We start from the raw sequence: 15746 nt of genomic DNA, 5'->3' as shown, positions 1-15746 counted from the left end.
CCTGCCCTAATCTGGAAGCAGCCACCCTCAGCAGTAAAGCCAATACATATCAATGAAAGAAGATGCTCTATGAGTGGGCAAACAAAAGGCAGAACCAAGAATGGCATCACAGGGCTCACCCCACCACTCTGCTTCTGCCCGAGAACAGCTTTGTACCGTGCATGAGCTATCTTCATTTTGTTAATAAATCTATTATAAAATATTTTTTAAGAATATTCTAATGGAAAAAACAAAACAAAACAATCAACCTTCTAATGTTACATACATTTCTCAGGATCAATAAGAAATACTCAAAAATCTGAGAAGAATGACTGTATTTGGTAAAACTATAGTATATGTAGGCTTTATTTTTTGAAGTTTTAAGTGTTTCTGAAGGAAAGATCATACGAAACACTCATAAACCTTCAAAATATCTTTTCCCCATCTTTTATAGTAGTCACATATATATTTTATATGGCCCTGTTTCTGATTTGTAGATTGAAGATTATAACTGTAAGACCTTTATTTCCCTAAAGGTTTTTAATATATAGTGCTATTAATTTTTTATAACACAAAAGGAAAATACACATTCTAGTGACTGATTTTAATGGTGTTTAAGAATCAGTGTAGTAAATTCTACTGCTGCCAGACTCTTCTTTTCCTCTTTGCTGTTAAGTATGAAAGAATTTACGTTGTTCTCACAAGGCAGAGAGGTAGGCACAACACATGCAGATTAGAAAGGTTTTGCCATGGGATATATAGAAAAACGGCAGACATACAAATGCAAAGGTAACACTGGCAATAATTATGATGAAGAACATGAAGAACACTTCACCATTTTGTATTATGTTGTCTAAAAATATCAGCATTTTTGGTAACATAAATGAACTGCTACAAAGTTTGGCAATCAATCTGTATCCAGAAATTTAATTAATCTTCAGTCACACAAAAAATAATTACACATTTAATGTTCTGCTGAAAAGGTGCATTTAATCTGCTAACATTTGACAGCTGCATTTTTCTTCTCAGTAGAACAGCGGTGGCTTTTCAATATTAGGTATGCGCATAGCTTGAAAGAATAAGATCAGAGCAAAGGTCTCCCAGCTGGTTTTTAGGAAATCTAATGGTAGCTGGTAATGTTAGTAAGAACACTTTTCTTCTCTGCAGCAGAATAGTCATTAGCAAGGATCCCCCTCCCTCTCCATCTGTCTCCAACAAATCAAAGTCAGACAGGAGAAGCTGTTATAACTGGAGATGCAGTCAGGTTCTGCATACTAACATATGTACCATATATGGTGGTTTGTACCAGTGTTTTTAAATTGCTTCTTTAATCCCCTGGGATGAGAAAATTGTTTTAACATGCGTTAAATATTTTAAAGTCCAGTAGGTATATCAGTGGTGTATGTCAATTTAGGATTTTCTGTAAATTACTGTCCATGAGATTTAGTGTCCACATGGGAGAGTTTATGAGAGCTTAAGAGTGAAAAGAAAGTTGCAAGCATCAGTGACAGCCACAGATACAGAAATGTGTCCAAGTTTATAAGAGAGCGTTAGCTCATGAGAGTGCCAGCTGCCTCCTGGCACATGTTGGATGCAGTATTCTTGCTAGCCAGGGTGCTAGTTTTCTCAGATTTGCCCTACTGGCCAATGAAAGGCAAAACCACCAGCTTCTTTCAGCATCAGTAGCAACTTAGAGTCAATGGTGCCTTTAAAAATTGGCCATGAAGTTGTAAAGTTGCTGCTTATTATGGAATTCTTGACAGAAAAAAAAGTTAGCCTTGTGGATTATTCACATACTGGAGAGAATTAGGATTTAGTCTCTCTCTTAGAAAAGTATGAAATAGTTCAAGCATCCGTTTATTTGAGTGGCAAAATAAATTCATCTGCTATTCAATAAACTTGTGCCCTGCTGGTTCATTGCCATGGAGGCATGGCAGCATCTTTTCTGGCTGTCCCTTGACACTTCAGCCTATCGACAGCTGGAAGCAGCTCTTAGAAATGCCAGTCAGGACTTCTTGAGCCCTTCCCACTTGATTAACCGAGCCATTTATTTTTTCTTGCTAATTGCTTAACATATTCCTATTTAAAATCAATATGACATTACACAGGAGTGCCATACGTTTACTCTTTAGAGTTTAGGAAGCCATTTTAAGAGTGTGATTTTGCACTAAGAGTGCTGAAGGAACAACACTTTCATAAGCACAGAGCATTGCATTACAACAAGCAGCTTAGGATGCCTTAAATCTGGAAAAAACTCCACCTTGGTTTTAAAGTATAAAATGATTTTTTCAGCTTACCTGATTAGTCATTTTACTCACATTTCCTCTAAAAGAGAAAGAAAAATATCAGCTACATGATGAGTTTGCCAATATGCCTTTTGCCAGAGTGTAATTGTACAGTGATGGAGACAAATGTCCCTCTTGTTGTTGTGTTTTACATCTCACGTGCATTGCATGGGGCAGTCTGGCCCTGGTGATTTATGGAGCTTTCAAGAAAGTGTCATTGCTGTAGCAATTAATGTACGCTCCCTGCTGCTGTGCATGATAATTGCTCCTGGAAATCAGATATTACTCTTAATTTTCTTTGCAGTTTGTCAATTATAGGTTTGTTGACATAGGTGCCATGACAAATTGGGTGGCCTTGCATACCAGGAGAGCCTGTCCCTCACATCCAATAATATCTTTATGCAACCACACAAGAAATGTGTGCGCCATAAAAGACTACACAAGATCACACTGCCAACAAGATGAAACTTTTCCACTTAAAAGTGACAATTTATAGAGATGGGTTCTTCTAGGGTAAGAAAAACACAGGCATGACATCAGTGCTGTGCAGAAACAAGCACAGATTAAAGATGCATTTCTTCAGATCAGGATAAAATCTACTGTGAGAGGGTGCAGGCAGAATTTGTAAATCTCGGTTAGATGATCATTCCTTTGTCAGTCTAAGCCCCTGACCTGCAGCTGGATTTCTTCTAGCAAGGAAAATCAGCTTTAAAAATTGAAGCTGTGCTGTAGAGCTCTGCTGTAGAAGCAAAATTTGCATCATTTTTATAAATTTTCTTCTGTGGCTTTTTCACATGGCTCTCTATCAACATTGCCTACCAAGAGAACTAATGATCCCCCTGTCCCTGTCACTATACCAGTAGAAAGTAAGGTATTTATGGGCTTCATTTAACCTATGACTTTTAGGGTCATTAATAAATAACCGAAAAAATACATCCCCATGGAATTATTGCCAATAGCGAGACTTTCAACAATAATTTTGTTTCATTTTTCAGAATAATTTCAGTGGAGCTGCCAGAAGATGCGAGACAGATTGGCATTCAGTTCAGATGGTGGCAACCATATCACTCTTCTCAGGGTGAAGATGTGTGGGCAATCGATGAAATTGTTATGACCTCTGTGCTTTTCAATAGCATTAGCCTGGACTTCACCAACCTAGTTGAGGTCACACAGTCTCTGGGATTCTACCTGGGAAATGTTCAGCCTTACTGTGGCCATGACTGGACTCTTTGGTGAGAGCTAATTCTGTTCTAATTTTGTTTTCTTTATCTATTTATCCTACTGAGAACTATATGATTATTACATGTGAGTCATTTTGGTAGCTATTCAGAGTAATTGTGTTTCACTATCACATTATGGACAAAATGACAGTCACTGATCTAATTGCAATTAGAAGTAAGTTTTTACACATTATTGCACAGAGATTTAGGTTTGATGGGAACTGTGAATGTAGCATTCTATCCCCATAAAATATTAAAGAATCTCCAAATAGAAACAATTTGTAAAATTTCTATAATCATCACTTAAAATCCAGTTGGATTAATGTAAGTATCAAGATTGTAGAGTACAGATGCTGAATATTTTTTATGTGTGTTCGTATCTGCTTATATGGCCATTATATTACACCTTAAAAAAAAAAAGGAAAGGCGGCGCAAGGTTGGTAGAATGGTGCCAGCCATTAGCAGTCATTTTGCCTGTTACAGCCATTGTCACTTACACTGTGATCAGCTTTATCACATATTACTACAAGAAAAACATCAAGGCCCTGGAGTGTGTTCAGAGAAGGGCGACATAGCTGGTGAGGGGGCTGTAGCACAGGTCTGATGGGAAGTGGCTGAGGGAACTGGGACTGTTCATTATGGAAAAGAGGAGGCTCAAGAGACCTTATTGCCCACTACAGCTGCCTGAAAGGAAGTTGTGAGGTGGGGGTCGGCCTCTTCTCCCCATTAACAGCAGTAGGACAAGAGGGAATGGTTTTAAGTTGTGCTAGAGGAGGTTCAGGTTGGATATTAGGAAAAATTTCATCTCGAAAAGAGTGGTGAGGCACAGGCTGCCCAGGGAGGTAGTGGAGTCACCCTAGGGGAGTTCAAGAAACATGGAGATGTGGTACTAAGGAACATGGTTTAGTGGGTAGCATTGGTGGTAGGTGGATGGTTGGACATGATAATCTTACAGGTCTTTTCCAACCTTAATGACTCTGTGATTCTGCATGTTGCAATGATATCCAAAAATGTGCTGTTTATTTAGAAATAAAAAAGCAAAAAAACATCATTTGCCCCAAAGCAATTAGTATGTTCCTTTAACAGTGAGAAAAGAGAAAAAGCTGAAAAAAAAATAGAAAAGAAAATTATGTAAGAGCTGTTTAAAAATAAGATTTTTTAACTAAATCATGAACCTGTTTAAAAAAAAAAAATCTGAAGTACATAAGTGTAACATTAGGAATTAATACTAGGTAAAGTCAATTTAACTTCTGTGTTTTGATTAGGAGTTTTTTGCTAGTCTGACCAACATATAAACCCAGTATAGTTTTAATTGGCACAGGTATCAATCACAGTAATTACAGAAATCCTCTAACAAATATAAATAATATAAATAATTTTAGCATCCCCATGGACACTGAGAGAAACACCGTTGGAATTTTATTAACAAGTACCTCTGAGTAATCTGATTTGACTTTCTGATCATCTGTCAAACTAAAAGGAGTTGGTTTAGCAGTAGTAACAACACAGAACCCATTCTGGCAGTGATAATGAGGCAGTAGAAGCACCATTAAGCACTTTAATAAGGACAAGGAAGGTACTCTGCTTATTAAAATGAAACAACATGTTAGGGCTCAAACTGTTTACATCTTCTTCATCAAAGAGTTGAAATGGAAGCATTTTAATGACATAGTTTTCCCTTTGTTTTTCTAAGACTGGTTTATTATTGGGTGGCAGGTTATTTAAGACAGCAGAAGCTCCTGTTTTCCTCCTCTGGCTCTCAATCAGACTTAGAAAAATAAACACTAAGCTGAATTCTCTATGCTGTGTATTGCCTAGGATTTGCAGTGCTCAGTCATTAGTGGTAATGTTGAACTTTCCATGCATCAAATAAAGAAGTGATGCCTATGTAATATTCCTTTACTACGTATGTGTAAGTATTTCTCATTATCACTGGAAGACATGAACTCTATCCTTCACTGACCTTGTTTCTCTCAAGGGAAATATTTGAACTTATACAAAGTCTCTACAAATGGATGCTAGTTAAATTAATTATTGTTGGCTTTTCCCAGCTGTGAGTCCATTTGGTTCTCATTTTCTAACTCATGACTTTAAAAGAGAAGAGTCTGCAGTAGCACTGACACCATCCTCTTGAGAAAAGTCTGACAACTGCTTTTTCATTAGTAGAACTGTGGTAAATACACTATAAATCATTTTACAGGATGTCATCCCAAGGCCTATTTTTGCTGGATTGCCTTTAATTTTCTGCTAGGTCTTCATTTCTGCCTGAGAATGTGTAAATCTGAAATATTTATGCTTAAAATTGGGGAAAAGTTTTGAACAGGGAGGTTGTTCTTTCCAGCATCTTGTTTCCTTCAGAAAGAGGGATTTGTTGATAAGTATGTGTTCTGAGCAAGGGTGATTTTTAATTGTTTTATAATGATTGATTTATAACTGGAACAGTCACCTGATTTGATTCTTAATGTCAACATTTGGTTTGACTTTGGTTCTAACTGCAAGTGTACAGTGTGTTCTGAAAGCCTGAAGAACACACTTAAAATGAAGTAACTAATGGTGTACAATAATTCATCACCTTTCCAAATGCTCATACACAGGCAGTGTTTTGACCCAAATGAAAGTGCATCATATAAACAAAACAAACAGTCTTCAGTCAGACTATGGCATTATGATTGAACTGCATTTAACAGATGAGAGTGTCCTATTACCCCTGAGCTGTCAGGAGAAAAAACTGTAAATCTAGTTCATAGTAAACTACCATCATTGAGCAATGCAAGTCTCTGCAGCTTGATAGTTTGTCTTTTAGTTTAATTACTATTCTGTAACATGCAGGATTTTTCTTTCAGGTAATTAACTCAATTAAAATGCATTAATACATTTAGGAATTATCTAATGAAATAGGTATGATGTGATATAAAAAGACAAAAACTTCTGCCTTTGATGCGAGCAGAGCTGGGGCCAGCATGAGCATTTGGCTGGCACGTCAATGTCTTCTGTTAGTGCAGCTTTACAAAATCAACTGCATCCATGTGGCTTTTCAGTATTCCTGAAAGTACCAGCCTTGAAGATGTGGTAACTCTGGGAATCCCAGAGCAGTTTGGAGAAGTGCAGACTGGCTGACATTCGCTGTGATATCATTCCCAGAAGTACCAATTAGTTGGCAGTGCTTGGAGGGAGAGCGATTGTTCTGAGGGTACCTATGGGTATTGTGTTCCTGCTCCTCCACAGGTCTAATTATATACAGGCTAGAAAACAATTCACAACTACATATTTATACAAAAATGTGGCCTCTGCATTCTCAATTCCTGAAGGTGTTTTTTTTTTAATTTATTTTTTGGGTGCGGTTTTTTTTTTGGTTTTTTTTTTTTTTTTTTTTTTTTTTTTTTTTTTTTTTTGTGGCTAATTATTGCTATGCCAGGGACATTATTCTGTCTTGTACAAAATCCAGAAATGTGTTCCAGCTGTATGACTCCTACATTTGGTATTCTAGCAGAAAAGCCTATTCCAACCACATACACAGAAGAGCTGGAGAGCAAAGAAGTGGCAAATAAGGTGGAGGACACACCTTTAATGCTACCTTTGTTCAGCTGGAGGCAATTTGTGAATGATAAGGGCCTTTGTGAACACACACTGTGATTTCCTCCCCTGAAAAGAGCTCTGTGTGGAGTATCAGAGATTGTTTTCTCCTCATTAGCATTCTTTTTCACATTTATTTAATATTTATTTTCAAGAGCTGTTTTGACTTTAAGGTAATGCTCACTAAATGTGTATAATATCCAGTGGCTAAACTGTTGCATTAAAGGCACTAATCGTAACTGGAATTGCCACTAGAAAAGGAAAGATACATTTTTTTGTTGATTTTTTTTTGCCTAATTTTATGGCGGTGTTATTGAATTGAGGGAATTTTTTGTGGTGGCAAAGACAATCTAAAAGCTTTAATTCTTTTTACCTAGGCTGAGTACCACTCCTTCACTTAAATCACTTTGGGAAAGACAGCATCTAAACAGACTTCTTATCAAACTGTTTTGTTTCAAGTTTTTCATTTTGTTTAGTTGAGCTTTAGGTAATTTAAGCATTACCTAAGCACAGCTGTGTTGTTTGCAGAACTGCAATGTGAAATCATCATCCAAGTCACTGTCATACGTAACTTCCAGCTAACTATACTGCGTGCAGCTGACTGATACCTGAAGAGCGTGGTTGTTGCACTGGCTTTTGTAGAACTTTGATTTCCCACATCAGCCATGAAGTTCCAAACCGCACTGCAGAAATTAATAGCTTTAATTATTTCAATAATTTTATTTTAATTTAAACTGCTCTCTCTGAATAGGGAGCTATAGAAAAAAGAGTTGGTCAGTGAATTTAGCTCAAAAGAGTGCTATGTAACTGGTTTCTAATCCTGTCTTTACACTGACACCTTTAAGACCTTAAATTTTACAGAGGTGAAAGCCAGTAAGTTTTACTGTGCAGTATTGATAGTTCAGGAGTTTCTCTTTTCAGATGATAAACTGTAGTTCACTCAACCATAAGGATGTTCCTTAACTAGGTTAGTCTTCATCTTCTCCATACAATATGTATCTCTTTATTGCTGCATAATGTTTTGCAGGGATTGTCTTTAAAAGATGTGATCTCTATCCCAAACTGTTTACATTTAAGAAAGGGCTTGGAAAATACTGAAGCTGAAGAGACTACAGTACTTCTGAAGATACTACTTGAACATCTCTAAGTGAGGGAGAAGGAATTCTCATTCCTTCTTAACATTCTGTCTTGCAGGATAGTGTGCAGGATTTAAAGTTTATGTCACTATTACTTCCTCTTTGTACATCTCTTGCATTTGATTCTTTTTTTTTTTTTTTTTTTCCCCTTTTCAATGATACATTTAAAACAAATAAAAAAAGCAACCCTGCATTTAATTTGAAATTACCTTATAATTTTAAACTATATATTGTGTTACCTTGAATGTGATAACTGGATAACCTTGTATCACAGATGAGGCCTGGTGTATTTCAAGCATTATTAATAATTATCCCCAGTCCACTGGATAATGTGTTACAACTCTTATATCCCACAGACAAAAAGCTGAAAATAAACAAAATTAAATAAGAAGCAGTCAAAAGCCAGTGAAGGCATTGCAAATGGAATCAGTTGAGAAATCAACAAAATGAAAAGTCTAGTTTAATAAGAATATTTTAAACTAAATTCAGTGTATCTCTACTGTCCAGTATTTGAATGAAATTACAGTTGTGACTGTGACATGACTTCAGGCAATGGATGCTCCTGGGGAATGAGCTTTGGTTTTATTGTGAGTTTTTTTCTGTATGTTATCCTTTGGTTGATTTTTAACTTGATCCTTCATACAAAGAGCGTAGATAAGAACTAACAGAATAATTCAGTGTTTCACACTCTGGGATACATCAAGGCCTTCCTGGTAATTTACAAAAGTACCACCAGAAAGATCCTTCTGTGCATTGTCATATCCCATGTGCTAATCGACAGAACAAAGAAAGTGGTAACACTATTTAATACATAACCATTCATAATATTCCCTCCTGACTTACTTTGGAGATGGATCCTTATTCTTTCCTTACGTCTCTCAGTTTTACAGGAGATTCGAAGTTAACTTCTAGCATGCGCTACGTGGAGACCCAGTCTATGCAGATTGGAGCTTCTTATATGATACAGTTCAACCTGGTAATGGGCTGTGGCCAGAAATTTACTCCTTATATGGACAACCAGGTCAAACTGGAGTACTCCACCAATCACGGCCTCACGTGGCATCTTGTTCAGGAGGTGAGACTGGGAGCAAGGATCTTTTGTCTTCCATGAACACTGCTTGTTATTGTTATGTTATTCATCTGAAATATACTTGTGGCATAGGACAAAGGAAGATGTTTCCCTCATTCCCTTTTCTATAAAAAAAACCTTCAGTCGGAGTCAGTAAAAATGACTAATAGAAGTGCTTAAACTATTATTCATGATATTTGGAAGAAAGTACCTGAAAGTCTGACACACAAAATTGTGACAGGAGTGGACCAAGTCTGAAAAAAGAATCGGTGTGCTGGACAGAGCCACAGATCCTTCTGAGCTATTGTTTTGTTTTTCAGAGTAAAATGCATTTACTGTTCCCTGGAATTTAAATGGATAGAAATTATTTCTGCCCCTATGCTCAGATGTTTCATAAATGGAAAGCACATTCCTTCTGGGGATTGTAATGTAGAGCCTTTCATCTCCCATCCCTGGTTCAAACACAGTCCAGGGCAGTAATGACCAATGGTTTTCCCCCTTCTCAGGTGAAGTGCAAATAGCAGTGTTCAACACTATTTCCCTGTGTGGTGTAGCTCTGTCTCAGCACAAACATGAATAGCACATTTGGCTGTAATTTGTGCTTTTGTCTTCCATCTTAGATGGGAAGCTGGAGTTTCTCTGACTTCAGTGTGAACTAACAAACTCTTTCAGCTACCTCTGACCAGGTTCAGAAGGTGTCAGGGAACTGGTCATGATGCTTTTTCAGTGCCTGTTCAGTGCCTGAGTGTACATGTTCACAAAGGCATTTGAATGTACAGTCCAACATCTTTGATAACTAATGAAACCATTTCCTGCTTTGTATTGTTTTGCCGTATTTACTTTGGAGTGCAAAGTAGAGAAATGTCAATAATTGAAATTTTGAGCTTTACAGATCAAAGTAATGCTTTCTTTCCTTATACAGAATTAAGAGGAAAGCTATAAATATGATTTTCAAACGATTTTCATGTTTTTTAAATCTAGCAGGCATCACCATGGTATCCAGGAATAGTTCATAGTGGTAGATGTTTGGGACTTTACTTTGTCATCATGAAAGATCAGTTGCTTTGAGATTTTAGGGCTCCTATCCTGTCTCAGTGGAACTGAATTCAGAAAGAAGGCCTTGCAGCCAAATCATTTTTCCTAATAACATCCAGTTCGCTGTGATTAAACAGTAATAAAGAAGGCTATTTGTAGTATGCTTCAAGGATGTAATATGGCCAATACACAAAACACTAATTGAGATGTTTGAAAGCCTTGTTTGCTTCACACACACTCATCAGATCCTATTTTCTAAGATCTTTTATGGGAGATGACTCAACAAAATATGTTTGAAAATTGCTGGAAAAGAAACTAATCCTTTAGAAAATCTACTGGGGGGGGGGGGGGGGGGGAAGCAACAACAACAATAAAAAACAAAATAAGATACCAGATCTTCTTTTAACATTCTAAGATATTTGAGCAATAAAATTTTTTGTGAAATAATAATATATTCTGCTCTTCCTTATATTTCACTATATAAATGTTCCCAACTGTTTTAACTACCATAGAATACCATTGCTTTGTTATTAGTTTCATAGCAAAGTATAATACACAGAAAAGTGAAAGTCCCTTGTGCCTGACACACCTCATGGGTATGAGTCCAGCAGAGAAGACTGTGGGAGAGCTGGAGATGATCTGGAAGCAACTCTACTGAGACAGTAGTGGTAGAATGGATTCCCCAAATTGGTAGCTAGAAAAGTTACACACAAGCTTAAATGCTTTACTAATACTTCATCAAAGCCAAACTACAAAAATCTGGGGTGCCATTCTGGTAATATATGAAAAAGTAAATGGAATATTGAAGAAAAATAGAGTAAGGGAATACAGTAAGGGAAGAACAGTTCTAAAAAGTGGTATAATGGACTGTGTTCATATCTTTTACAATAAAAAAAATAAAAAGATGTGGCAATGATCAGATTTTTTGGAAAGAAGAAAGAGGATTTTGGGAACAGACCTCTCTGGGAGTCCTGAATTAAAGATTTAAGATCATAGAAGCAGAATGAGCAAAATTGCATCACTTGCTACTGGTTTACAAAATGAATACACCTGCAGAGCATGGTAAGGGCATTTAGATGCAGTTTTAGTGGACTTCAGCTGGGTGCCTAAAACTGATGCTCTTGGGCAACTCTATTGGTCCCTAATGCTCCCACTGTAGAGGGAAAGAGTGTTGTTCCCAGGTGAGGCTTTGCATGTAGATCTCTAACATGACTGGTGTAGTGGTAGGGAGGTCAGCTGTGTAGACTTATTTCATTGTACATTTGTAGACCTTATCCATCATTGATGCTAGGTGCTAGGGTGAGAAAAATATAAAAATGAACTAGACACCCTCATGGAGAAAAGTAGAATATTACTAGACACTAACATGAAGCATAGCTCTCTAAATGGGTCATATGGGTTCATCCTATCCTAAATTGTCTGTTGCTAGTTTTTTGAGAAATTTCTCTGGAGCATCCCAGGGTTTTTCTACTCGTGGGTTTTTCACTCTGACATCTGGACCCAGATAAGCTTCCAATTCAGTGAGCGTTTAAACATCACTTTTGTTTCTTACTCTGCCTCAACATTATCCTGGTTTTGAAATGTGTTATTTCAAGGAATGTCTTCCAAGTATGCCGAGCTGCCAGGAGTTTACCTCAGCAAGTATTTACCACTCCAGCGAATTTACTCAGTGGAGGAGAATCACTGTCCTTTTACCACAGAAGACTTGGTGAGTCTTTCTTCCTTTTCTTCCTTTTCTTCCTTTTCTTCCTTTTCTTCCTTTTCTTCCTTTTCTTCCTTTTCTTCCTTTTCTTCCTTTTCTTCCTTTTTATTGGAGGGGAGGATACAGATGGTTCATCTGCTTTGTCTGCTTTTACTTTGCTACAAAGTCCCACGTAGATCATTCTCAAGACAATGGGTGGTATAAGGGCTAACTTAAGTCACTGGTATTTAACATAAAATGACTTCCTCATGACATTGGAATGAAGTGCTGCTGAAGTCACTAGAACCTATTGTTAAGGATTGTTTTTAACGTATACTGTGACTTCTAATAAAATTCAGATCCTTTCAAAAATAGTGGCTTCTCTTTAAATGGGTCACTGGAGGAAGTGTTTATTTATATTGTTAATTTTTATTCTTAACATTCCTTATTGTTTACATCTTCAGACCAAAACCTTGCATAAACAATAACTAATTATTCATTTCTGGGAATTTTTTACCTTTTGTTTCTTTTTATAGCATGTCTTCAAAAATAGCTTTTTAAAAAAAGAGTCCTATTCACCTTACTGTAATAAAACCTTTTTTTGCCCACCCTAACATTTTAATTTAACTAAGTTATTTCTTCTGTTATTTATTTTAGAAGTTTTACTGTAATGTACAACTGGAAGGTTTTTGTAAATCTTGCTAATCTTCACTCACTTCCTGCATTATTGTTATTATTCCAATGAGCTACTCCTTGTTTCTGTTCCACCCAACAGCAACTACAATGAGAACCTGCACAGATTAAGTTGTCTTTGTGTTTTACTTCTGTTGCCATTTTTTTCTGCACTCTCCACAGCCTCAGCATAACAAGCGATGTTACCTATCTCCAAAACACTTACCATTCTTTCAGTATAGCCAATTTGCAGAATTTTATAATTACAGACAAACCGTCAGGGACAAAAATTGAATCTTTAAAGCATGTCAAGTCAGATAATACCAAATGGCATGCATTAGCCTATAACTATTATGCACTAAATCTTACATGCTGATCTGTACCATCAGCTATAAAATCTGTGGATCATGGAGGCACTTAGAAGATTTTAAAAGTGTCTAGAATTTTTTCAGGATCTATTCCAAAGTAGGCTGTTATTTTAAAATTAATTTACGTACTCAAGGTTATTATTATACATTTTATAATTGATGCTAATACCAGTGTTGTGGAGCTTTTATTCTTTAAGATCTAGTAATTTTCCTCAGCAAATGAGTTGACAGAAGCAAATAATTCCATTTTAATTTAGGACACTGGGGAAAAATTATGGTGAAATAATAACCAGGTTACCATTTTATACTGTGCACAAATCATAAATATTTCATACTTTGTCTTGTATCTGAAAGGATTCCCATCTGTTATCAGAGTTTTGTTTGTAATTAAGGTACAAATTACCATTGAACATTACTTTGGATTTCATGAAACACATTTTCAGTATGACTGTGCTGTGCTGCTGAGTAGTCAGGGGGAGGAGAGCAAGAATGGCTGCATAACCCCCACCAGAAATAATCTGATTCACAAAGCTGATCTCAGCCTCTCTGCCTCTCACCATCGGTGTCATCAGCAAGGTTTGGTCAGTCCTTAGGTTCTGACTGGGAGGGGAATTTTTTGCATTTTTGAATCTACTGTATACCACGTATACAGTAACAAACATTGGGCAAGTCTCTGCCTAAGGTTTGCTGGTGAACATATGACAGTCAGATTCCCTCTGGCACGTGGCTTCAGAACTGCCTCTCACCACCTTCTCTTCCCTTCCTGCTCACTGCAGCAAGCACCAACTTGTAAAACATAGGTGATGGCCAGAAAAAGCAGTGCAGAGGTGCTGCCAAACATGGACCTGGACTTGAGGTCTTAATAGTCCCAGTGTGACCATTGGTGGCCTCAGTATGCCCTCACACTCTTACACAGCCCCAGTACAATTTCCTGAGGTCTCATCATTGCATGCACATGTCTTTACTGAGAGTTTGCATCTTTGGTGCACTGGAAGCATCAGGCTTTGTGGCTGTGCACCAGAAATTGCTTGTAACAATAACTAGTTCTGTTGTGAAACTTTCCGGGTGTGCTGGTATTTTTGTGTGTTGGTTGATGTTTAGCATCTGGCATACATGAGTTTACATGGTCTTTGTGTTATCCAAAATTTGGTGCAGTAGGAAATCTGCTGCAACTGTGAGAATTTTGCTGGAGAAATGAAATGTATGCACCTGCTCACTGAAATGGTATTGTACTTGAACTGAATATTTCTAACACTGATGAAAATTAATTTCAGTTTTATGGAAGACATTTACATATGAACAGGCTTTAATGAGATACAAGCAGCTGTCAGTTGCTGACTTCATAAACAAATCAACAACTAATGACTGAATGAGAGTTTCAGGATAACTGGTTAAATGTAATTATGGTAACTCAGAAGGTAGCAAATGTAATTGTATCAGCCACAAATTTGCGTTAAGTCTTTCAGTTTTTTAATATCAGGAGAGAAGACAATGATTTTATTTAAATCACATATCTGAAAAAAAAAATTATAATAGAAAAAGGTTCATTTCACTTGCAAGACATCTGGGACTCACCACCATTTCCTTTTGCTCATGTAAAATTACAGGCAACAGCAGTGACTTCCATTTGACATCAGTCTGATTTAGATACGGTGTCATTAGAAGGCCAAAGAACCTCCCAGTAGTGTTTTAACCTTGTAGAAAAAGCTGGGAGGAAATAGAGAATCACAGAATCATTTGAGTTGGAAGAAACCCTTAAAGATCATCTATTGCAACCCCTGTTGAAGTATTGGAGAGGTTTATTTTGCTTCTAATGAAATTATTTTATAACCCCTTGATACATGCTTCCCATTTGAGTAGATGTCCATCCAAATGGTGGCAGTCCAGAAAACTGAGAATGCAGCTGACATTCAGCTTATTATTTTTTTTCCTTAATTAACATGGTGTTTTTAAATGGTTGATTACCATTTTTAACAGCATAATCCTCTTAAGCTGTTGTTTCTTTGCAATGCAGAGCTGTGCTGGAAAGCTCTCACAAGCAGCAAGGACTTGCTTTCCAGAAGCATTGCTTTTGCAATGGAGACCTCAGCCCACAGGCCTCTCCTTCAGCCAGGCCTCCACAATCACTGTGTGTTCTGGGGGATAGGGATGTGTGGTGGGGGGAGACCTCTCCTCCTTGATACCCTAATTACCTCCATGCAACTCTATATACCCCTGTGTAGGTACTTCTGGGCCTGCAGGGTTGCACACCTCTGCCCACACATTGCCCCTAACAAAAAACAAGGAAGCCACAGCTCCCAGACAGACAACATGATGCTATTTTTTTTTCTGCTGGGAGGTCTTTTTTTTTCTTTGTGTGCATAAAAGCCTTTGTTTGCTTTCAGTATTGCTCTTTTCCTCAGTGCACACCAGTGTTAATACTCACTATCACAGCTCTCCAGAGCACAGTCTGTGCAGAGCTCCCTGAGGCACTGTTGATACACTGTGGTGAACATGGGCAACACCACTGAAGCAACGTGCTGGCTTCAGAGTACTCAGAAAATAACTGTGGACAGTATTTACTGTGCGTTGTGTCTACTGCATGCTTACGAAGTCCATAGTGGGCAGATTGCTGAAATTGTGCACTTTTAATGAATAATTCATAGCTCTTGTAATGTAGCCCATCAATGCATTGTATCCTGAGGGAGTATTTAATCTGTAGATGTGCCCCCAGATTAGCTCTATAATG

General features: G+C 37.3%; 1 protein-coding gene across 3 annotated transcripts in view; it reads left to right on the top strand.

Annotated features, from left to right (window-relative positions):
* RELN (reelin) overlaps positions 1-15746 on the top strand; it is a 272506-nt gene that overhangs the window by 183557 nt on the left and 73203 nt on the right. For all 3 annotated transcript variants that reach the window (XM_031595823.2, XM_090135689.1, XM_031595892.2), the window contains 3 exons: positions 3260-3496; positions 9076-9268; positions 11893-12005. In XM_031595823.2, the coding sequence (XP_031451683.2) occupies positions 3260-3496; positions 9076-9268; positions 11893-12005 (543 nt within the window). The remainder of the gene's footprint in view (positions 1-3259; positions 3497-9075; positions 9269-11892; positions 12006-15746) is intronic.

The sequence above is a fragment of the Phasianus colchicus genome, chromosome 1 (assembly GCF_987193195.1).
Source record: "Phasianus colchicus chromosome 1, bPhaCol1.hap1.1, whole genome shotgun sequence".
Classification (NCBI taxonomy): domain Eukaryota; kingdom Metazoa; phylum Chordata; class Aves; order Galliformes; family Phasianidae; genus Phasianus; species Phasianus colchicus.
The sequence above is the reverse complement of the archived record's forward strand: the minus strand, read 5'-3'. Positions and strand labels throughout refer to the sequence as shown.